Source organism: Plectropomus leopardus, chromosome 11, assembly GCF_008729295.1.
Source record: "Plectropomus leopardus isolate mb chromosome 11, YSFRI_Pleo_2.0, whole genome shotgun sequence".
Taxonomy (NCBI): Eukaryota; Metazoa; Chordata; class Actinopteri; order Perciformes; family Serranidae; genus Plectropomus; species Plectropomus leopardus.
The window spans coordinates 27,823,470-27,848,913 of NC_056473.1; the positions used below are offsets into that span (position 1 = coordinate 27,823,470).

At 39.5% G+C, this 25,444-nt stretch overlaps 1 protein-coding gene across 3 annotated transcripts in view; it reads right to left on the minus strand.

Annotated features, from left to right (window-relative positions):
• The window catches only part of sema3d (sema domain, immunoglobulin domain (Ig), short basic domain, secreted, (semaphorin) 3D), a 43,532-nt gene that overhangs the window by 10,010 nt on the left and 8,078 nt on the right, over window positions 1-25,444 (minus strand). For 2 of the 3 annotated variants that reach the window (XM_042495858.1, XM_042495860.1), the window contains exons 2-16: window positions 24,447-24,549; window positions 23,806-24,060; window positions 15,704-15,864; window positions 12,327-12,389; window positions 11,909-12,028; window positions 11,709-11,802; window positions 10,204-10,332; window positions 7,930-8,066; window positions 4,574-4,688; window positions 3,916-3,985; window positions 3,678-3,822; window positions 2,893-3,115; window positions 1,847-1,935; window positions 1,480-1,521; window positions 179-336 (exon numbers count right to left, since the gene is read on the minus strand). In XM_042495858.1, the coding sequence (XP_042351792.1) occupies window positions 179-336; window positions 1,480-1,521; window positions 1,847-1,935; window positions 2,893-3,115; window positions 3,678-3,822; window positions 3,916-3,985; window positions 4,574-4,688; window positions 7,930-8,066; window positions 10,204-10,332; window positions 11,709-11,802; window positions 11,909-12,028; window positions 12,327-12,389; window positions 15,704-15,864; window positions 23,806-24,010 (1,751 nt within the window). In that variant the 5' untranslated portion in view covers window positions 24,011-24,060; window positions 24,447-24,549. The remainder of the gene's footprint in view (window positions 1-178; window positions 337-1,479; window positions 1,522-1,846; window positions 1,936-2,892; window positions 3,116-3,677; window positions 3,823-3,915; window positions 3,986-4,573; window positions 4,689-7,929; window positions 8,067-10,203; window positions 10,333-11,708; window positions 11,803-11,908; window positions 12,029-12,326; window positions 12,390-15,703; window positions 15,865-23,805; window positions 24,061-24,446; window positions 24,550-25,444) is intronic. The other variant, XM_042495859.1, reaches the window with a different exon arrangement.

Consider the following 25,444-nt stretch of genomic DNA (forward strand, 5'->3'; position numbering starts at 1 on the left):
TCCCATCATCTTTCATGTATTCTGAATGTGTAAAAATTTGAGCTTTACCAGTCCTATTTTTTTACAGTGCATGTATGCACCTATAGGCTTTAACAAAACAATAATTAAAGAGAAACATTCTCTTGCTTTGGGTAATGTTACATACTCTGCAAAGTCAATTCTCAAGAGTTTAGCATACCTCTTGGATGCAGGGATGTATCGCGAGCACATGTGTCCGTCCCAGGCGCAGTAGGGGTCTCGTGCCAGGCAGCATTCAGCACAGGCTTGGCCATACAGGTGACACCTACTGACTGACACCTGGGCTAACCCTTCACTTGAACCCACGTAGAGCTGTTGCTGCAGTGAAACACACACCACACTTTGCTTCAGGGAACATACAGATCAATTTCAAGTTCAAGTTCAAGTCCCTTATCCATAAAGGACGTTTCAGGGTTCCCACAGTATTGGAACCTGGAAAAGTCATGGAATTCTGTGGTGTATGATGAAATTGTTACAGTAATCTTCCATGAATGACCTTTAATGTAATGTAATGCACAGCAAATTTATTTTTTGTGGTTGTCGATGCAACATGGTTCTAATAATGTGATGTTTTATTTACCATCATGTCAGTTTCTTCATTTTCTCCCTGTGTTCCCTCTCTCTCTTCATGTATGCCAGCTAGCTGAAGTTATGTTTGAAGAGTGTTTGAATCTGATATGTTTGAAAAAAACGCTGGGCAAGTGGGTCCAGAAAAAGTGTCATGGGTCCTTGAAAAGCTTGGGAAAAGTTTTGAAATTTTGTCCATGAAACTGTCTGAATCCTACATTTCCTTTAATGGTGCAAAAATATTTACATAGAGAAAGTGCAGCAACTGAAGCAGTCTAAAACTGTTTTGTATAGTTTTTGCTAAAAAGAAAATTAAGATTTTTTTTGTGTTATTTTTTCCTTATACTCCACATATATCAAAATTCCCCTGGAGAACTGTGACAAGGCTCAGGAATAATTGGGGGTCAATGCATTATTACAATAAGACTAATAGTTTAAAAGGCCAAAACCTCAAACAGGTACTTAAAAAAAGGTTATTTAAATATTTAGGGATTTCTCAGTGTGAGGATTTCTTTTTTTTTTTTACAAATGTGAGTCTACAGATTTGCTGTGATTTATCTGAAGTTAAAGAGAATCCTGATCAGAACTTCCAAACCACCTCTGAAAAACACTAGCAAGCATGCGTAGACAGACACAAGCACAGGTCAAACACTGCTGGAGATTAATGGAAGCAGTGATTGGGGTTGAAGTGTCTCCTGACACCCCTGACCTTAAGATAATGAGGCAGAAAGGGGAGAGTGAAATTGAATAGATGAATGCACTGGGGATAAAAAACAGTATATCTCATGCCACATCAGGCATATACACACAACTGACTGCATTTGGCATGAATGAAGGCTGAGAAATATTGTCATCAGATTTGTGGAAATAAAATCTATGAGAGTGAGGCCGAACCTGTTTAGAAGACATCTCCATGCTGAGGATGGGAGTGGGAACCTGCAAAAAATTAAAACAAACATCACCAGCTTTAACACCTCAATAAACATACACTGCTGGAGCAAAAACAACAGATGATTTTGTGAATTAATAGCTCCAAAAAAATCCATCACGTTGCATATTCTGTAACAGAGGCATGATGAATATTTCACTGTTTGATGAGTCAACTGTACCACCGAGGACAGCTAGAGAACAGTTGGCATCGTCGATCAAAAAGCTTGAGGTGAATGAAAGTGTGTGTGCTTCTGTTTCTGTTTGTGCGTGTGTGTGTGTGTGTGTGTGTGTGTGTGTGTGTGTGTGTGTGTCGCTGTGCTGTGCACAAAACCTGGAAAACTTGAAGCTCCTCAAGCACCACTTCCTCTGTTGACCAATTCTCTTGAGTGATGCTCACCACCTTCAGAACGGAGCCGACATCTACGGCGCAGAGTGAGACAAAGAAGCAGGAGGGCTGATTGGGATCAATCAAGCAAACCACACAGCATGAATTTTTCATTCTGATGTGAATAATATAAACCAGACAGGTAGGAGGACTGTTTTGTTTTATAACCAATGAAAATGAGCACTTGTGGTCCGGACACTCACACTCTTCTCTGTGGCACCAAAAGGTCAACACTGGACCGTTGTCAGACTTAGGTTTGATGACTTTACTTTGTCATTAATGTTGACCTAAGACATGATACTGGATCCATGTGCAACCTAACATTTATTCATTTTTCCAACTGCAAGACCTGCATCAGATAAGTAAGTATAAAGCTGAGGACAACTCACAGCTATCTAGTGCCCTCTGCTGGACAAATCTGGAGTTTCAAAAGTCAACAGAGGAAGGAGGTGTGTGTCTCACCTGCAGTGGTGGACAAAGTACACAACTTTTCTACTTGAGTCAAAGTATGCTGTAGATACTCCTGGACAAATATTACTCCAATACAAGTAAAAGTTGCTGAGTCAAATTATTACTTGAGTTAAAGTACTGCTTTCAATCTGTTGCTAAAGCCATTACCAACACCACATACCCAAATTCAACCTCCTGCTCGTGACCTGTCCTCTCTAACTGTCTCTACTGATGAGCTGCTCAATCTGAGCCGCACATGCCCGAGGTAGAGGTACAGGGACAACACTTCGACTAACAAACCACAAGCAGAACTGCATGATCACAGTTCTTTTGCATTTTAGTAAAGTTATCCGCTGACTTCAATGCAAATGTTACAAGTATGAAGAGCTTTCACATAACTGTAGTGGAGTCAAAAGTACAATTTTTGTTTTTCAAATGTAGTGGAGTCAAAGTAAAACATTTCCAAAAAAAGAACAGATAAAAACTGAGCTTAAGTACAGAACGTAGGTAAATGTATTTCATTACTGTCCATCACTGCTCACCTGTTCCCAAAAACATGACCTCATATTGTCCATCCTCCGCCAAAACTCTGTCCACCACAATCTGAGTTAGGGTGTAGTCCACTCGGACGCGTGTGAACACGGGTCGGCCAGTCAGAGGGTAGACAGAGCGAAACATAACAGGGTGGAACCGAATGAAACTGACCACCTCATCTGGGAAGTCTTTGGTGGTCTTGATCCTGGGATCATAAGTCTTGCTGGGGCACTAAAGGATAAAAATTAAAAATGTTACTTTAATACAAAATCTGACAAAAACAAGACAATCTCACTCCCTGAATGGGACTAATCTTCCCATATTTCCTCTCAGCTAACTGACTGATGGTCTCTGTCTGACAATGTAATGGTGCATGTCTCCATCTAGTGGTCAAATGAAGAACAACAGGAGCCAAAACACATCTGGAACATCTGTCACTCCAGCTCCCCTGTTTGTGTGTATGCTATAGTTCAAACAGCGGTGCACCTAAAGCATATACCGAAGTCTCCATATGTCCCTTTCCTTCCCTTGATTACGTTTTGTAAACAAAATGAATCTGATTAACCTCATCAGATGAACCTCATTAGAGCCAAGGTTATGTCATACATCATGTGTGCATGTGAGCATGCATACCCTACAGCATCTTGAACATTTAACCCTTAAATCATGCTCATTTAAATTAGGCCATGTTTATTATTCTGTAATTATGAAGTTGTATTCATTTAATTGTGAGACGAAAACCATATTTAGTTGGGAGCGATCAATATGAGTTGCCCATCATTGGGAAACGCACCGTTCCAGGGCGGGGATACGGTATCCTCCCCTCGTATTCCACCCATCTGTGGTCGGGCCCCTCCTTGTGGGCGTAAGGTCCGTTAAACACGGCCCTTATGTCAGCCATGCTGTACACACACACTGCTGAGCCCCGGAAAATGGAGCTGAGGGGAAAGAGGAAACAAAAAAAAAGTCAGGGAAGAAAATAATGACACCACATGTGGCGTTGATGATGGTAAGATAAATGCTGAACTTACCTGGAGGTGGTGAACACTGCGTACACTTTGGGGTTTTTGTCATCTCTGGTAGGGAGCATAAAGACATCCTCTATAAAAAAAAAGAGAAAAAGCAACATCAAGTTTTTTTTAACTTAATCTACACAGATGAGATTTTTCTATCACTCTGCCACCGCTTTCTGTCCATATCTAAAGTGCACCCAGAAGGTCGATCCTGGAAGATAAACCCCAGTATAACAGCCTGGATTTTCAGTTTTCTTTTTTTTGTTGTTGTTGACATTTTGGTTATTTGGTTTCACTATTTAGCAGCCATCGTACACTCATCTTCATCTAAGTATGTTTACAGGGTGAATACTTTTTCCAGGTTTTTTTACACTCTACAACAAAAACAAACAAAAAATAGGACATGGGGTGTTCAGAATTTAAGGTAAATGAATAGCAATAAAAATGCAGAATGGATCATATTTAAGCAAAATTACACAATTTCCAAATTTCTTCAAATATAGTTTTCTAAAGCCTAATTGAAACAGTGATTCCTTCCATTACAATATTTTCCTAAATTATACCATACCACTTCTCTACAGATGGGGCATTTGGCTGCAGCCATTTCTTTGTAACTGCTTGTCTAGCACCTAAACTCAGTACTGGATTTTCAGTTTTCATTCTAACAGTTACTTACGGAGCTCATCAAAGTGTGTGTCAACTCCGTCTGGTCCAGGGATGGAGCACACAAGTCTGGTTTTGAGAAAGGTGGTCCATTTATTGGTCAGACTCCTCAGCCCACCCACGTCATTCTGAAACACAACCACACACACTGTAACAAAACCACAGTCAGCACAGCGCAGCTGTCCAACATGACCAAAAGGTGACCACAATTAATAATACACATTTTGTGCTTAACCACAATCCCACTGTCATCTATCTAATGGGCTTACACATAGAGATAACACACAGCATCGCAGCCTGACTCTGGTTTCCTGCATTAATTGGGAAAATAAACAGGTGAACCGCATGCCTCGAGGATGGATCTGCTTATTTAACCAGCACAAAGGAGGCCTTCTTGTTAGTTTAATGACGGCCGGGAGTAATTGAAAAGGGAGAGGGAAGAGAAAGAGAGAAAAATGTTGAAGGAGAAGAGACACAAACGAAAGTGAAGCACGCTTGAGAAGAGCACTAAAATCAAGTGAGGCTGCAGACTGATAATGCAGGTTTCATCTTAACATATGAATTGCTGTTTTAAGTAGCAACCTTTGATTGAGCTATGGTAAGAGCATTGAAGTGCACCTCTTTGTAATGCAACGGAAACTTAAGAGCTCCTCCGTTTTAAAGTTGGCCTGGGCACTAAACTAAGTGGTATCGAAAAACAAAACATTATGGTTCGACACACAGGAGATGACAATTGTGTTTGAGAGACAAAAAATATAAGCACTTAACGAGGATGTTTCACAATGGTGATAATCTTCAAAGAGGATTGAAGCAAAGTGCCCCACTCCTTTTACATGCAGGGAAAAACACACTTGCAGATTTTGAGTGAGGGGAAAATACAAAGACTGTAAGAGAGAGATAGCTGTAAGAGAAGGAGAGAGAGAGGGCTGTAATCCAGAGGAATCTCCTCTCAGTCTGCCTTACAGCTTACTCCCAAGTCATAAAGACACTGAAAGCTTTTCTCTAAGAATGTGGCAATAGGCCTCTGAATGCTAATAGCAAACTGCTGTGTGGGATAGTCCCATTTGGAATGAGTAATGGCACACTGTATGGTATACAAAAGGTCCCCAACCATGAATCTATTTGGTCCTCGGTGGGCTGTGCAGTGCCATCCAAGCTTACAGTTGTTTTGACATGCTGTCAAACAGAACTTAATGGGCACTGAAACATGATATGCCTCTTGAACGTCTTGCAGCATCTAACAACTGAGCAGAGAGAATGTTTGTATCCTCAAAATGATTTAGTTTAGATATGAATTTAAAGTTAGTATTGTGCTTCTTGCAACAGACCAGTTCCAGCAGAGGCTGAATGCTCAAACTATAAACTGCATTGGACAAAAGCATCTGCCAAATTGACACATTCTTTTATAATGTAATGGTAACACACAACGTTTTCTTTGTCTGAGTGACTCAGGGAAAATACACAAAGTGTTCGTGCCCCCTGTTGTGTTCAAGGACTGTTGGAAATTTGAAAATCCAGTGATAATTTCTGCTTTTAAAGTTTCTGGCTGCGGTAAATGGTGTCATATTTTTATTTTGGCAGGCCTGCAGTTTGGAAGGCATGTTTTCTTTAAAAATTGGGGGAAGAAAAATTGCCTAGAAATTTTAAAGATAAAGAAATTTGCTAAAAAATTTAAAAATCACTAAAAAAAATTTTGAAGAAAAAAAAAAAATCAACAACAATATTTATACAAAAAAAAATTAATTTTCAAATTTTTCAAAAATTACCAAATCACCAAAAATGTTTTAAGAAAACATGGTCTGCAAATTATTTGGAAGGCATGTTTTCTTTTTTTTTTTTTAAAAAGCGATTTTTTTCATATAAAGGTCCAGGCTAAGCCCCCAATGTCCTCACATGCTAGAAACGCCCCTGCTTTTAACTAACTGCACTTTAGTATTGCAATCTATTTTATTTCCTTGTGTTTTAAGCCCATGTCTTATTTACTTTTTTTTTTTTTTTTTAATAAAACTGTGGTAATTTCTCTTATGTGTGAACCTTAAACTAATGACTAAGGGGAAATCTTGACCCACTGGCCAGACCAGTTTGGAATCATTGTATTAGAGAACATGTGCAAATCCTTTGGGAAAATAATGATGACATGGTGCAAAGATCTACATCGATCTCAGTGATAATCAAGGCAGCAGCTCTAAGCATGTCCTGTCAGCAGAGCACAAAGGTGCTAAAACCATGATGTACTGCCCCTGACAGACTCTTTCAGATGACTACAAAAGAAGAATGTATCAGGATTGCCTCCTCCTGGGGGACATAAAACACTTCTGTAGTGGCCAACACAAAGCTCCTTATCCGATCAGATCACTGTAGGAGTTATTCCACTATTATTCTGAATCTGATACGGGTCATGTAAACCGCATATGCCACCTGGACATTCAAAATTAAGCCTTATTCTGAATTTAGCATTTTCCAGTTAAGACTTGTGGGGTATGCCAGTATTATTTTGGTTTTAAAATAATTATTTTTAACATGTATACAGCACATTTGTGCATCCCAATTGGGGTTTTTACTGCAGTTTATGACAAATAGCCTCGTGCCTGTGTTTGCTTAGCTCTGTGTTGCACAGAAGACAACTCGCCAACAGTTTGCATGGCTGTGATGGAGATGCCCAAAAAAAGCCCACATTTTTAGTCAGAAGGAGAGACACAGACTTTTTTTTACATATTATAAAAAAATTGATATCAGAAGCTTTTTTTATGTGTGGATAATCCAACACCGACCTTTGCAAGAAGACAGAAAAAGAGGGAGGCTGCCTTTAGTCCGCCACTTTGAAACTTTGAAAAAGTCAGAATTTTACACCAAGAAGCAAAATGGAAGCAGCATCACCAACCGTCTCAGCTGATACTCAGGCACGACACAGCTAGAAAAACATTGGCTTGCCGCTTTTTTCGCGTGACAAGCATGGTTGTTGGCAAAAACACACAGTGAAAATGATGTTTTGATGATTATATTGACTCTATACCACCTTTTACTAAAGTTTCAATGTCTTTATCAACGCTGCCAATGTGAACACCACAAGCGTGTAAGACGTAGCGGTTCGGCGAAGGTTGCCATCACGTGCTGGTCACGTGCTCCAGACATCAGACAAGGACAGAGTGTTGTGGTACAGGGAGTTGTGGCTCCCCCACACTCTGTAAGAGGTCCCACACACTTACTGTCTTTCTCTATAGTTCCAGTATGTTGCACCTACTTTATCTTCCAAGCACCACTTCTCTCATCACCAACTTCTTTCTCCACTACCTGTCCACCCATCTGTTATATCCTCCCCTCCCCTCAATGCCACACAACTTTCTACACCTCTCTTGTGAAATATCTCACCTTGCACACACGAGCCACTCGAGACAGGATGCTCTTGTCATTGCCTTCCCAAGAAACTTCCCGGAAGAAAAAGTATATCTTATCATCATCTGGATTGTAGGTGTCTGCAATGGGATGAGCAGATATAAACCTGGCCTCTGAAGACACAGAGAGGAAAAGAGAGAGAAGGGAGAGTGTTAAAATAAGACAAGTAATGGATTTGCCATGCGCTGCAGCCTCGAGGTGGCATTAACACCACACTTAGCACAAGTTTATTTACAGTCTCGTTCTATTTCTACAGAGACATCTGATTTATTACCATTTTTCATTTTGCTGAGCTAAAGCTTGGGCTGCACATAAATCTTCAACTTGTCGTGGAGTTTGATACATGAGCTAAAACAGTGATTTCAAGGATATTTAGGTTACTTTAAAAGCAGTTTTGTTTACTTTTCTGTGATTTTCTGCCTGTCTGGCAGTATCTGTTAGGAGGCAGTGTGGCAGAGAGCTCATCCTTTAGCTGGAACACCAAGGCTAAAATATTGACTGTAATAATGTCTCCATAGTGTCTGAAACAGTATTCAGTACCACAATGTAAATACTTCATTACAAGTAGAGAAGTCTTGCATTTATAACCCTACTTAAAGCAGGATTAATTGATTCTTTTAGCCACTTGAGGGCAGCTATAAATGCAATGTATTACAAATCACCACCTAATAAAGCTGGACATGTTGGCAAACAGCTGCACATTTACACATTCAGCAGACAGAGAGCAACATTAGTATTCAACTGGAGAGTTGTTTCTGGGCATCCAATGAAAGTTAGACAAAAATTAATTCTCCGTCTTGCTCTGATTTGGTCTTCACCAGAAGTTAGGTGAAAATTTGGCTTTTTAGATAAATGTTCCATTATGTTCACCAGCTAGTTGCTAACTGCTCTTTTGTGCTGGACAGGCAGCATACAATGGGTTTATCAGAGCTTTTTGGTGGTTCACTGTGAGAAAAACATGAAAGTTGTCTTTAAACCACAACAAGGAGCCAAAACACTCAGTGGAGATGAGGGGAACTGCAGATCAGGGTAATGAATTCTCTGTGGGTCACTATAAATGACAGACTTCACACTACACATATTGATTATTGCAGCTTTAACACTTAAAAAAGTAATTAAAAGCAATAAAACTCAAATAATTGAGGTCTTATAGTACATAAAAAATGTATCATATTCTATAATACGATCCTGTTTGTATTCAATATCTCCAAAGCATTAGCATCTATAGCTGTCAAACAAATAATAAGTAAATGTGGAGTAAATAGTAAAGGGGTATTTATTATTTAATTAAGTAATATATATTTTTTTGACCAATGGCAATGTCATCAGTGTTCTTTGAATAAAGACATTAAACCAATAATGATTACTGCTTGCTATTTATGATGTTGCACGGCGTAACAAGAAGACGGTAAGTACTAAACATGAGGTAAGAAATGGCAGCAAGTTAAAGAGACAATCAGCAGCATGATGCCATCATTGTCCTGATTCAGGCGGGAACTACTAAAGTGTTGCAGTGACATTACATCAACATTAGCTCAACCCCTAGAAGCCGAGCCAACCACCAGAGGGTGATTCCCCAACTGCAACAGCTTAATGTGTGACTGCACACACTCTTAACAGAAGGTCATTGTTAGTCCTGCAGCACTAAAAAGATGTTCCACAGGCTTACAGGAACAGAAACACTGCAAGAAGTGATGTGCTCTTTCTCTCTGCCAGCCCTGCGCTAACACATGCTGTATACACACACTTAGAGACAGAGAGGGAGACATAATTACTCCAAACATCCCTGACTGTGTGGTTGTGAAATGTGGAGACCATGTGTAAGGATTTGGATCCTGATGACAACTGTTGATACATGACAACCCATCAGTGGCTGTAAAACACTTGAGACTGGAGATGTATACAGAGAGAAAAGACTCCCTCCTCTGTGATGGCTTTGTATGCCTCTGTGTGTGTGTAAAAGTGTGTGTGTGTGACTGTGCGGTTGTGTGACTGAGGCTGTGAATTTTGTGGCACACTGTAAATTCCCTTGTAGGTGTGGTCCCTGTGCAACTATGGCATTCATATAAAAGTTCCAGCTAAATGAATAAGTGGGCTGTTTCCTCCACACTGGAATGTCAATAACCATCCTGAGGGCACAGAGAGGCTCTTTGTATTGGTAAAGAGGGCCTGGAAGTTTGGTAAAAAAGAAATAACAAGTTTTGAGAGCACTCAGCGTGGTAATGTGGATATGCACGAGCATGTGTGTACCATTGATCCAGTATTCTTCAGACATGTCTGTGCGTATGTAGTGCTGGTCAGGTGGAGGGCCAAGGGAGCGTGTGAATGTCGTGTCTTTGCCCAGAAAGTCGGATGATGTACCTGCATACAGGTAATGATCTGAAAACAATTACAGACACAGGTCAATCAATCATAACATCAAAATATGCAAAAAAATAAATCAGTACAAATGTAACATTATTGGACATAAAAAGTCAAATAGAAGTAGTATTCAACATAGACCAATGTAACCAGGGTTCCATCTGCTTAGAGTAAATGGGACTAAGGATTTTTAAAGACTTTTTTAATACCACTTGGAATAAAATTTAAGACCAATTTTGCAGTAGCCATTTTTTAAAGGAAAAAAAACAATAAATAAAAATTGAAACATAAAATTTGACTTTTCGGCATTGTAAATGCAAGAGACATATGGTACAACTTTACTATTATTATTTCTTCAAAGTAACCTATGATTTTGAGCTTTTGCAATGCAATGACTGATTCAGAATAATGAATCCTATGTGAAATGAATTCCTATGTCTGAGCATTTTTAAGTCTTCTGAAAGAATAAGAATTTAGACATTTTAATGGTAATGAAATGGTATATTTAGATTAGTTGATTTAATGCATTTTAAAACATTTTAAGAAGATCTGCGGGAACCCTGAGCGTAACGTCAAACAACAGATTGTGTGATATCAAATAAATTAGGACCCCACAAATTACACTAGTTACATGTTAAGGTAAGTTTGCGTTTTTCAGGTTTAGGAAAACAAATGTGGTGATGATGTACCTTAAAATAACTAAATTCAATTTCTTTCACACGGGACACAAACACCAGTTTCCTGGGGGAAAGTCCTGTGTATGTTTGACCCATACATCAACCCAATGTGCCTTGCAATAGGACTTTTTTTACTACTCTTTTCTTTACTCTCATCAGCGCATTGGTCACAGGATTGCAGCCTTTCTGATTATATGGCTTATACACAAATTACTGGCTTATGATTATGTAGGTTATATATGAATTATGGCGCATTTCTTTCGTAGGTCTATGTACGAACAGTGCTTGAGAACAGTTTGCACGTACACCATAAAAACAAACAACTGATTTTACAGTTCACATTATTGTTTATCTTTTACCATTTCATGGGTTTACTATAGTGAACCCACAAACAAAAACACAGACAGAGAAATATTTCAAGAAACAAACATATGAAAGAGAGATAAGGCTTAAAAGCGCTTGTTGTTTACAAGTGTCTGCCAAATAAATGTGTTGCTGCCTGAGAAATGTCTGCTTGCCTCCTCCTTGAGTACAATAATTTGTAGCAAAGTGCTGGGAAAACAAGACACATGAATACAAATTTACTCTAACAACTGAGCAGAGACTTGAGGAGAAACATTATTTATTCCTGAGTAAATGGTGCTGTGCAGCAATACAATTCTGCTGCATTACAGATAAGGCAGAGCTGCCAGAGTGTTGTGTGATGGCTCACATTACCTGTGAGGACTGAGGTGAACGGCTGCAAGGGATCAAAAGGACATTTCAATCTGCCAGACTCCAGTGTATTAGACAGCAGTCGGAATACGCCATCCTGAGAGACGAAGGGAGATAATGTTGCACTTTAAAATTTAAATCCAACTCCTGAACTTGTGTAAAACTTATTCCGGCTGAGATTCACTCGCTCGTGGTTACTTTACCTCTCTGCGGCCGGTGATTTCAATGAAAGCACAAATGGGATGGAAGGCTCCTGTCCCACAGGCATAGACATGTGTTCGATTGTAGTTGTGAAGGACTCTGACAAAGTTAGCACACTCCAACTAGAACAAGCAGGGACAGAGTGAGGATGAACTATTGTAAGAGGTCTGACTGAATATGCATACTAAATATAAGAACACACAGTAAGACAGATAGTGTGCAGATAGACTTAAGGACCAGACACACCAAACTAACATCAGAGGACTAGGGGCAAAGAAGCGCAACTGTTGCATTGCCTCATGTATCCTCTGGTTCAGCCATAATGTTGCACATGGACATAGTGCAAAAGCTACAGCCAGGGCTTGGTGTCTCAGGGTCTGTAGAATCCACTTAATTTTTGTCCTCAATTCAAGTACTTACATTTGCATTTTTGCCTGCTAGTCTGCACATATCGACTCTGTCCCGGGGAGCAGGCCACTGAATCTAAGGAGAGATAAATACAGGAGAAACATTTCACATCTCAAAATGTAGTACGTGAGCCTTTAACTTCAAATACTAAATCATTCAGTCAAAGAGCTTGGTCACTATCATTTATACTTTCATTAAATCTCTGCTAGACTATAATGTGCTTTATAACTCTTTAAGCCAAAAAAATAATAATATAATGTGTTCAAGCTTCAGGTCGTACAGAATGCAGCAGCCTGACTTCCCACATCTGAGAGGAGAGGGCTCCGTACTCTTGTTTTAGCATCTCTTCACAGGCTACTTGTGCACTTTTGAGTAGAATATAAGATTTTATGGGTAACTTTAAAGGGCACTTCTGAGTAAGCTCCTTACCTCCTAACCTGATATGAGCCTCACTGCAGCCCAAGATCCTCCAGAATGTCACTTTTAGTGGCTCTTTACATCTAAAAACAAACTTGAGCAGACGGTACTTGCCATCAGAGCCCCTCAACTCTGAAGAAATCTGCCAGAGAAATTCTGGCAAGCCAGTTCGTTATTCTGTGTCAAATCCCTTTTATTCTACATTTCCGTCTTTTACAGTTTGCGTTCAGTTATTTTACATTTTGTATTTGACTTTCCTTTGGTCTGTACATTTCCCAGTGTTGTGTTGAAAAGTGCTACATTGAATGAGTGTGGCAAGATTTGCCACTTTCTGTGATATTTTGGGGATTAAAAAACATCTGATCTCAGCTCTACAATGATTAACACCTCCAGGTGCTGGTACGAGAGCGCAATGGATGCAAAACATCCAGTGTCCCCTCAATGCACCGGACCATGTTCACACATGTGTTATAACAGGCTTATGTGCTTAGCGTGTTACCCCCCTCTAAATACCTACCATGGAGAGCTATCGCCAAACTTATTCATGGGTCTACAGAGCCCAAATACGCATGCAAACACACCAGCACAAGTGTTAAAACATCTCATGATTCAGAATCATTGCATGCCGCCGAGGAATTCAAACAGAAAACCAGTGCTACAGTGTGATGTGATTAAGGTGTGGGACCTGTGAAGGGCTTAAACTGGGTTTGAAAACCAGAATTTGAAGTGATCAGTGGCCTAGTTTTAAAGCATATGGGGATATTTGAAGCCTGTGGCAAAAATAAAAGTATGACATAGCAGCTTTTGCCTGAAAATCAATGTAAAAACAACTGAAGTGCTTGCCAGCAGAGTATTTGGTGTTTTATTGCCCGAGGGTCCCTTCTTGAGGTATGCCTCTTCATTAACTGATAAACACCAAGACTGCTTTTCTAGATCAAATTCACTGTCAAGGGCTGATCCCAGAAGGCAGAGAGAATTAGGCTTTTGGTGCATATCTCCCTGGAATCAGTATCAATAACTAGAGAGGCAACACTTTGAGAGCAGGACTAAGAGTTAAAACAACCAGATAAAAATCAAATAAACACACTGTGGATCAACCTCAGCTGCATAAACACACACTCACATCAACAAACCTAAACATGTGGCATCCATCCAAATGCACTGGCGTGTTTGTGTGTGCATGTGTGTGTGTGTGTGTAAGCGTGAGTACTCGATAAATGTGTATATACTTGTGTGCATGCCCTCTGACATGATGACCCTGACCTCTTCAGACAGACAGTTTCAGTCTGCTTTTTACTGAAAGGTGAGCTTCTCTCTGAAACTATACACGGCTGAGTGCATTTCAGTTTAGGGACACAGTAATGGACAAAAAAACCTTACATCACCCACTTAATGGTAAGACAGGTATAAGTGTCATGAGCTGAAGCAAAAGGACTGTCTCTATAATAATCAACTGAAAGTAAAAGGGGTTATTTCTAAAGTGACTCTGAACATGAGTCTGCATGTCTGGGGATTGGGTCACTTAATGTGTGGTGTTCAGATTTTCCATCTCCTGTTCAAACTTGAATTTCTTACAGGAATATTTTCCTGTCAGAGGGTGTAGTGATTCTTAAAACTGCTGTAAACACGTCAAAGTCTACCTAAACAACCACTCAAGTATAACAAATGGCCTGAACGACTACAAAACCAAAAGCTCCTTATTTCTTTCACTTTATTCATTCTTGGCCTCATTTTTCTGTCTGAGTTTAGATTAATCGACATCCTTTATATAGGGGTGTGCCATGTCACATTGCCCATGATAATACTGGCATAATTTTTGATATGATTCAAATTGTGAATCACATGCCCTAAAATTCACATTGTGATAATGGCGATATTTGGACTTGCTAACATAATGGCATCACACCATTACATATGGCAACAACAAGCCTGGCTGAAAGTGAAATTGCTGTCAGCCAGGAGCGACCTCAGTAGTGTGGAATCAGTGGTCTGGGCATCCTGGATGTTTTATAAACCTTTCAGATTCTTTTTGTGATTTACTGCTCAGAGTAAACTCTCAGTGGCTCCGAGCAGCACAGCGGCAGCAGCACGGCATCTCTCTCTTTTCTCTCTCGCCATGTGCACACAGGAATGGTGTCATCAAGTAATTTTGTCATACCCTGTCATAATGTAAACCTATGTGACGCTCACAGCACAACAAATGAACACTTTATACATATGAATGTGCGATAGTCAAAATATATGCAGATTTATTTAATTATTAGCAGTAGTAGTAATAGTATTATTAATCATCATAATCATCATTAATAACAATTTTAAGTTAAACTTGTTACAGTTGCCAGAGACGATATTATTGTTGTTTGTGTTATGTTGATTTGTTTTTTACATGTACAATTGTAAAGTCTCTTGTAAATGTTAAATCAAAAAATGGAAAACAAAGCTCTATAAAAAAATAAAAAATAAATAAATACAGGTCTGTGTGTGTGGGGTGTCTGATTGTCAGTGTTACAACAAGAAGAGAGGAGGAGATATTGTGGCACATACACATCCAGGTGGAAAAAACAGATCAGTCATGTATATAGAGCTACTATTTTTAGATTGAAGACAATGTTTTTTGTATTTGGCAACTGTTGATTTCTTTTTTTTTTTTGTTATATTTTGTTTTCATTCAGAAACGGATTATCAGTTACTGCTGAAGAACTGAGAGATAAATTTTGTTCAGTTTTTACTAAATATTTGAAGGCAAACTACATTTATGTTGACATATACAACTGAACACCTGTTTTGCATTCGAATCCTCTTAAGACGTTCACGAATTTATTCACGACATTTTGTTATTAAAAATATTGTTATTGCAAAAATACACTAAAATACTGTGCTATTATTTTACGGCCATATTGCACACCAGTACTTCCATATATATATATATATATGGCACATTCCTATTCTGTGCTCTTCACAGTAAAGTGTACCTTCCTGGGGGCCCTTGCCAGATTGTCAGGGTCAAGCAGGTAGATGTGATCCCTGGCTCCCAACAGAAGACGACCTCTCTCCTCATCCAGCAGCAGCGTGTGGGAGTGGAGACCATCAGAGGGGCCCAAAAACAGAAAGACACTGCCAGCATGCAGCAGTTCTGGCCCAGAGAGAGGAAGACAGACACAGTGACAAACAAAGAGATTAACAAATCCCTGCTGCACAGTGTATGCACAGGGCTTACATTTCAAAATGCACTATCTAGCATTGAATTACAGTACGTTGAAAAATTATTTCAAAAGGATTATGCTGTCAAGCTCATTCTCTTCAGTTCACTCATACCGAAATCCCAAAAACAAGCACTGGGTTTCCTCTTCTAGAGAGAAAACGTGTCTTGGCTTGACTTGAAACTTGCCTAATCCTCTGTGGTTCAACACCTTAGCTACACATGTTGATAGAGAAGAGATACAGTAGCAGCAGGTTTCAGTAGCTTCAGAGCAGATATCTTTATCAGGGTATTTTTATATCTATTTCATTAACCATGAAGATATCTCTTGGTTTAAAAGCAGCTGTCTATAAGGAGATGGAGGGTTTATTTTTTTCTAAGACTACCTGTCTCTATATCAGTACTGTCCTCACTAGACCTCATTTGCAGATGACTGAAAATCTTTATAAACATGAACTGTGCACGTACCATATGCCTGTCATCTGCAATGTGAGATTAGATCACGACGAGAGCAGGTGGAGTACCTGTTGCTCACCCATTAGATGGTGGTTTAGCTCAGTTGCACCCCCAGAAATTTCTCATGGGGGCGGCAAGATGGGGGCAGTGAAAATGTTTGGGGTGGCTATGGGTGGGCAATTCGGCCTTCAAATAATATCACGATATTGCAGGGTATTTTTCTGATAACAATAGTCTTGATGATATGACAAAAATACTAAAAATGTTTTATTGGTATTTTCAAGAACATAAAAATGCAACAAAATTAAGTTAGTTAGTTGGTTAGTTGAGTTGTGTGTTGTCAGCGTTCCTACAGCTTAAGGCAAATTACATTTTTAAGACCTTTTTTATTGCCTCTTGGAATGAAATTTAAGACCAATTTCACAAAAACCTAAACTGCAGGATCATTTTTTGTGCTGTGAAAACGTTGGATTATCTATACCAAGTGTTGAAAAGAAAAACCTTTTTAGAGTGGAACACATGGAAGACAATGAACATATTATCATATAACAATCTATTGGTTTACCAACTGAAGTAGGAATATATTTTAGGAATATATTTTTCTGACTGGTTTTCGAGGCAATTTTGTGTTTTTCACTCTGCATGTGAGATCCCACTGCCTGGATTCCTATCATGACCACTTTAAGAGGAGAAATCTGGGAAATTATTTGACCAAAAGGAGATATTTCCACTTACTTTGAGAGTTTCTAAAAAAGTTTCTAAAATCCTACTTCTCAAGTCCCAAAAATGTTGCCAGAAACCTGGTTGTATATGTCAACATAAATGTAGTTTGCCTTCAAATATTCAGTAAAAACTGGGCAAAAATAATCTCTCAGTTCTTTAGTATGTGAACAACAGCAGAAGCCTAATTCAGAGCGAGATTAAAATTCTGTATGAAATATAAATATCTTGACAGGCTGTTTTGTTATGATGACTATCGCACATTCATATTTGACGTTTTTTCTGTCATGCTACAAGCATCGCATAGGTTTATGCTAGGACAGGCTTTTGACAAATTACCTGATGACAAAGACTCCTTGTGTGCGTAAGGTCAGAGAGGAGAGAGAGACACTGTGCAGCTTGGAGCCGCTGACATTTACTCTGAGTGGTAAGTCGCAAATAAAGTCTGCGGCTGTTCATAAAACACTCAGGATGGCCAGACCACTGACTCCACACTACTGAGGTCCCACCAGTAGCAAATTTACTCTCAGGCACCTTTGTTGTTGCTGTATGTAGCAGTATGATGCCATTATATAAAAAGTATAAAAGTATAAAAAAAATCTAAATACTGCCATTATCACAATATGAATTCTTCTTGTCATATTAAAAATTATATCGGTATTATCTTGCATGATATGATATGGCACACCCCTATTTTGGAGCATTGTTTCACCCCCATTCCTGACAACTTATATATTCTGTATGATGAATGAATGCCTTGGGTAGTGTAACTTTAAAAGACACCCATACCTTTGCACTAGCTGAAAAAATGGGAGTGCCAAAGTCTCTTAAAGACAGCAATATTGGCCTTCAATTATTTAAAGACTTTAAATTCCATACAAAGAGTTAAAAATACACCACCTATAAGGCTGTGTTTCCTTTAGTATCTGTTGGACCTCCAGCTTCCAAGGCCCTTTTCTGGGAGCTGAACATTGACTACATTCTCAGCTCTGTACTGCGTCCTTGATCTCCTTGATCTGAGGAAAATCTCTTCTATCACCAAGCTCTTTTCAGAGCGCCAGTATAGCAACATGCCTTGAATAAACACTGGCCCAATGCGGGGGAGTCCTGTGGGAGTCACTCTGAAAGGATTGACATTGTGATTACCCTCTTGGTGCGAAGGATTGGAGAGGTTACCAACCCTCAATATTTGAACTTGTGGGACCCCTCCACACCACGCAATCTTGCCTAATGCCTCCTCCCATACACGAGCTCACACACACAGCACCCCCACATGTTCATATCTTTCACTCCTACTCACACATCGTGCCCCCGGCGGGCCAAACCTCACAGAGAGATTAGGCCTGCTAGTCTAACGCTAATCTGTTCTGTAAACACGTAACACTGTGAGCCCATTGAAACAGTCCGCTTAGCTGTTGCTACTTAGCATAGTTCTCTACACCTTTCTCCAGAGGAGTGAGCCCTCATCCCCCTAAACAACTCTGTATTAGCCCCTCTGCTGGAGCTCTGCTGCACTCTCATCCACACATTTATTTGAGTAAGACATCACCATGTTGGCTTGCTGCCAACAGTTTAAGGCTCTGCCGATGAACTAGATTTAAGCTCTATAATACTTTAATGTCGGCTGTTGTAAAAGTGTAGACCACCTAACATAGGATGAGTGATGTTTTATCAGCAGCATCATTGCCTTTCGTCTGAAGGCTGAAGCTGATAGGAGTGCATGAAGTGGATAAGATACATTGCTCTAATGATGCTGGATATGAATCTGCCATATGTGATGGCAGAAGATTCACATTATTTCGTATTTTACTGCTTGAACGATGGTCTTCTCATAAAACTGCTCTGTCAGTGCAGAAATAGGACAAATACTTTTGAAACTGGTGTTAAGTAACCAGAGAAAACAGAGAAAAAGGGGTATAACATTTACTTTTGCTCAAAAAGTAGAAGCCCTACAACTACCAGAAGGCACTGCGCCAAACTGGACCAAGAAATGCTCCCACTGGTGGGTGACGTAAAGCAAACCTGACTGTTTTTCCACAGGAAACGAGTTGGTGGCCGATCTTGAATTACAGCTTGAACTGTACGCTAAAAAATGTTTCTGAAAACTAAGGCTGTTAGCGTTAACACATTAATCGTGATGCATTAAAGGTCTGTACATGACATGTTAATTTTTTCTTTAATCGTGTTAATCGCCAGCCAACATTTCTGATTTTAAGTGGCTATACTCGGCTAAAATTTAAAGCTAGAGTGATGATGTTGTATCATTTAAACTCCAGCAGTACCAACCATGCCATGCTGGCTTGTCAAGAAGGGGGCTAAATAATGGTCCAGCCTTAGGTTAAAGTTTGGCGATAAAAAAACAGGTTGACCATTTCACAGGGGTCCCTTGACTTCTGACCTTAAGATATTAAACTAAAAATGGATTCTATGGGTACCCATGAGTCTCTACTTTACAGAGAAGCCCACTTTATGCTCGTCTCACGCATTTTGTTTTTTACTGTCATTTGATTCCTAATCCAGATAATTTGGTAAGAATTTATCTTGTCAGTCAGGGCTTTATAATTGATTTGTAATGCAAAATTGTAAACATGCAATTAAAAAATGTAATCAATTGCGATTATCTTTCGAAATTCAGTTTTTTCAGCCTCAGTGTTTACAATACAGGAAAGAGTATGGCCCTAATTTCCTGTTCACAAATTCTCATATTACAGCCAAACAGTACGAGAAGGCAACACAGTAACAGAGTCTTGGTGAATATTTTATCACCACTGCTTACTTAGACTTACAGTTTGGTCAGAGTTTGAGAGAGAGAGAGGCGGGTCTCTCTCTAAATACTTCTATACTCCTTGTGTCCATGGTGGCGGGCATACAAAAATGTGGAAGTGCAGTCTGCAGTTTAAGCCCTTAAACCAACAAATATCTGGCTGAATGACGCATCGCAGCTGAAAGATGAGCACGGAGATCTGAACGCTAGTAATACATAAGGAACCACATTTACACATACTTCTCACACTGTTATGATACAAATCTGACTGAACATCTGCAAAGTATCCATTTAAGAATGAATTAGAACAATATTCATCAGAAGTACCTACTTGTACTCTACATTAAGCCAGCTGAGATAAGGCGGCTGTTTTCTTGATCACAGGCTTGGTTTGTCATCATCAATATGCAGTGCGGGATGTTCTGTAACGTTACAACTGGTCATGTTCATAAGAGCTAATAAATAAGAAAACTAATACAGATGATCTCAAGAAGAGCCAGATTTATCACTGAAATGTGTTTTTTGTGGTTACTAAGCAAATGAATCCACTAAAATGAGTTTAGGTATTGAGCAACTGTTTACAAGTAGACGGAAAATGTCCTATAAATTGTCTTTCGACTGTATGACTCATAATCTGTATCTTGCAGGCACTCGCCTAAGGACAGAATGCATGTGGTGTAACTTAATTCTTTTGGTTGCACATTAAGAACAAAGGCAAAACAACAATCTGAATGTGCAGCTTATTAAAAATATTTAAAACAGATGATTTCATTTCCCATTTGGCACAAGGCCATAATGTCTATGTTGTGACTCTGGATGAAACTTGAACCAGTGCCTGGAGATGTTTTCCTCAGAGGAACGTTTATACATTTGGAGTAAAAAGGCAGTTGTTTTGGAGGTGTCCACTCAAACAGCAATGATTTCACTTTGATCATTTCACCCTTCACTCACTGGAGCCGTGCTTTCACGGGAGAGCGATGCAATGTTTGACGAGTGATCGCTGCTGGGTGGTGTTGCTTTTTAAGAGTGTGCACTGACGATATGATGACACAATGTGTGCATGATGTGCGCACTGGGTCGGAGGTGATTTTGCTTTTGATGGATTCTTCTTTGCTTCAGTCATTCTAACTGGGCGAGCCAAAAATGGGCATTGTTCTACTGTTGTTAGTCTGAAGTCCAAAGGAAACCACTGCTTAGTCAGATGGCCCTTAGAGTGAACAGCAAAGTTTAGTCAGCCGTGCTAATACTCAAAGCCAAAAAACACACCCTGGTACAGTATCAAAAAGTTGTCTCAGATATATGGCCCTATTAACATTATGTGATCGTTTTTGCTTTATTTTATCATCTGGTTGGTTTGGAACAAACATAAAATGAGACCATCTCTAAAGCTAAATACTAGCCTAACTGCTGAATAAACACTGTCCCTACCAATCATTATTCCTTCAGCTACTAACATATATATTTATGTTGGACACTGAGGACATAAATGTGTATCTATTTCTAGCCATGGGCTTTGGGGCCTTTGACAAGAAGAGAGCTTTTCAGGGTTGAAGTCAGAGTGAGTTTACTTTTAGGTCACAGTGGGGATTCAGTTTTATGGAGCAAGAATGAAGTTCATTTATGTGGTTTCTTGTAGCTGATACATTGCATGAGGGATGGAGACTTTGAAGTTAAGTTTGCGCTGGAGTTAAGAATGGGTTTTAAGGGGAGCAGTAATTCAGCTTTCCCTCCGGTGGCACAAAGCAAACAGTTGACGCAAAACTAAACACATGAGCGCAACGCACATTGCGGGGACCAGCTAACAGAGGTGGGATCGAGTCATTGTTTTGCAAGTCACAAGTAAGTTTCAACTCTTTGTACTTAAGTCCCAGGTCAGCACTGATTATTCCCAAGTCAAGTCCCAAGTCCTAAATTTTGAGTCCTAAACAAGTCACAATGCTTTCTATACCCAATTTAACACTATTTTAACAACAGAGAAATTCTATATTTTATTTACAGAAAAAAAATACATCTGTATATTCGTTAAAACTAGGACTGTCAAATGATTTATTTTTTTATTTTTATTTTTTACATGTATTAATCACGATTAATCACAGGATTTTAATAGTTGGATTGATAGCATTTTTAAACACATTTTTTATAATTATTATTTTGTATTTCAAAACAGTTCTGAAGTCCATATTGACAAGGTGAAGCGATTCTGACCAGAATTTCTTGGTAAGGAGTCAAATGAAAGTAAAATGAACTGCATGGGACGAGCATAAAGTGGGCATGTCTGTAAACAGGAGACTCATGGGTGCCCACAGAACCCATTTTCATTCAGATATCTTAAGGTCAGAAGTCAAGCGACCTTTGTAAAATCACCACGCCGCTTTCGCCAAAATTTAGCCTAACTTTGGAGTTAATTCAGCCTAACTTTCAAATAAGAGAAAGTTCAGGTGCTTTCATGTCAAAAGGCTCAAGTGAAGTCATGAATTATTGGTATTAAAGTCAAAGTGGATTTAAAAGTCTACTTAGATTTTGTCAAGTCGAGTCTTAAGTCCTCAAATTTGTGACTCCAGTCTGACTTGAGTCTAAGTCATGTAACTCAAGTCGAGTCCTCTACCAGCTAATATAGAAACAACAGATTGATTGACAGTCTGCAGTGGACCAACATGAAATATAAGACTGGACTGGGAAAACATTGTATTTTATTAATTCACTTTACTTTTGTGTAATAAGGATTAATGAGAGGACTAACAGGTTGTGTTTACTTTTCACAAAAAGTGACCAGGGAAAATTTTTGTGCCCATCAAACTTGACAAAATGAAGTTGGCTAATGGTTCAGTAAGTGAGTCTCACATCTCTCACTCAACTTTACAGTCTTGTTTCAAAGACCATTTACTTTTACAGCGCAACTGAGCGTACTAATCTCTCTTTTCACTTTTCCTCCTGGCTGTGTGCACAAAGCCACAAGAGAGACAGAGACAAGTGGAGACAAAATGTTACAAAGAAATAGAAAGACATAGCCGGAGAGGCCTCTGAAGATGCACACTGAATAGCTTAAGCTCGGTATACACTGTGTGATTTTGGGCTGTCCCAGTTGAAAGATGACCAACATGAAAGAAATGTGGTAATATCTTTGGTCGTGGCTCTGAAACTGAGGTCCTACATCACACAGTGAGAGAGGTTCAAGGATGGCCGTTGTCATGGTCGTGCGATCAAAGACAGCCTGGGACAAAATTCTGACAGTGTCAGAAATGTGGGATAACCATCTCACTGCATGACTGCTGTTACAGCCTACGTCTACTAATCAACCAATAGAAATGCAGCATGAAATTATGCACTGTCCAGCGCGACTCTGCTAAATCCTAGAAGATGCTAATAAATACTTTGAGCTCTCGTTGCTAAATTGTCATGCCAATTTGGCCTCTTTTCCCCAGCTACAACCACATCCTAATTCTCCTCTTCCTTCTCTTCTTCAGACTTTTTGACACACATAAATGCCACTATAGCAAGGACTCGATTCATGTTTGTTTACATTTTTCTCTTACCACTACGTCAATGGATGAACATTGTAGCCTGCGATTCAGATGTCATCGTACAGTCTGCGTAAAGAAACCTGATGTCATACCCAAGTTTAATAGACCCATGCAGCACAGTGTAGCTGCACCAAATTTATGAGATTGCTAAAATCTCACAGTCTGGAGGAGGCTTTGAATGTTTTTAGCACGAGCGGTTGAAAAGAGAAGAAAAATAATCATCAGTGTGAGTCAATATAAACACTGATCTCATGTAACTTTCACAATAACTCCAGCTCTGTGCAAGTGCAAAGACGACAAAAGTTGTTGGCATGAGATAAAACACCTCTGATGACCTCAAATCAAAGTAAATTAAAGTTTATGTAAATATGTAACAGAGATTAAATTAACAGATAAACCAACAATATGTCTTACCTCTGTGGCTGAGTTTGACCCTGGGGACAGTTTGTTTGATGCTTGATCCAAAAGGGAGGGTGGCCAACAACATCAATCCCACTAATGGGACCCCTGGATGGGATACCTTAATCCTCTTCCCTTTGCTGCCATAATTACTGCCAGACATGGAGTGCAGAGCCGCAGCTTCATTCAGACTGTGATTGCCAGAGTCCCCTCTCTTCATGGTGTGTGGAGCCGTCTTGTTCAGTTTTCACTCTGTCCTTTTCTGCAACCCTGGAGGGAGACCAGAGTAAAGAGTCAAGCTAGGGAGGAGCAATAGAAAGTGTGTGTGTGTGTGTGTGTGTGTGTGTGTGTGTGGAGTCTCATCTAACTTTGTGCAGGATATGTACACAAGTTTCTGTTGGGACCATTAAGCTGCTTCACCATGGAGCCCTGCAGGCATGTCCCCTCTCTTTACCCGTCCTACATCAGCTGTTGCCTGTCACTGGCTTCTCTTTTGTGCTGCCTTTAAATCTGTTTGCTCAAAACAAAGGTCAGGCTAACAAAACAGTCCTATTCTACAATCTTTCACCCCGCCATGCCTCTTTCTGTTTCCCTCTCTCCTCTATCTTCCTTTGACTTGGATAACTCATTTAATTTGTGAGCTAAATGATACTTGCCAATAGTTTTAGCATTGGCTGACGACCCTGTCAGCTTCTCCTTTATGTCCTGTAAAAAAATGGCCCACGTTGTGTCTGGGACTTCACTGTGCGTTAAGGAGGCCTGTAACACAGACATTAGTTCACACTCAATGCAAAGTGAGACGTATGAGTGAACAGTCATGGGAACGCTCACTGGCTTTTCTGGCACTAATAAGCACGGAGAACTTGAGCAATGTGTACTAATTGAACACGGGACAAAGTGAAATCATTGTGGCAGAAACTGGACATTTTTTTTAGACCATGTTCGGTGGGGGATTTTAACTTTTAAAGTTCCAGTGTGAAGGATTTAGGGGAATATATTTGCAGAATATAATTATGAAAGTATAAGTGGAATTTCTTTAATATATTTTCACCTAAAAATAACGATTGTTGTGTTTTCGTTATCTTAGAATGAGCTATTTATATCCTCACAGGGAGCGGGTCCTTGTCCATAAAGATCACCATGTTGCACCGCTATGTTTCTACCGTAGCCCAGAGCGGACAAACCAAACACAGGCTCTAGATAGGGCCATTCATGTTTTTTTTTTTTTTTTTGTCAGCTGCTGTAGTTAGCAGCCCCTCAGTGAAAAGCAATGTCGGAAAAACACAATTCTATTTTATTTTTTTACCTGAAACTGCTACGTATATTCTATTTTTTTTTACCAGTTTAAATCACCAAGTGTTTGTTTTTGATTGAAAGAGACCTCTGCTGATAATTCTAAGCTAAAAATCTCCTTAATGTCTGTATCTTAAGTAATCATAGAAAAAAAAGGGCATACATTAAGAGGTGCTAGGCTAACAGCCCGTCTCCAAAATACAGAGCCTAAAACTGCTGAATTCAATGCCTTTACTGGTTTAAATCACTGGGTGTTCGTCCTGGAGAGGAAGAAAACTCTGTGGATAATTCAGCTCCTGGTAGCAACCTCCGAAACATCTGAATCCTAAGTTATCAAAGAAAAAAGGTGAGCACACATTAG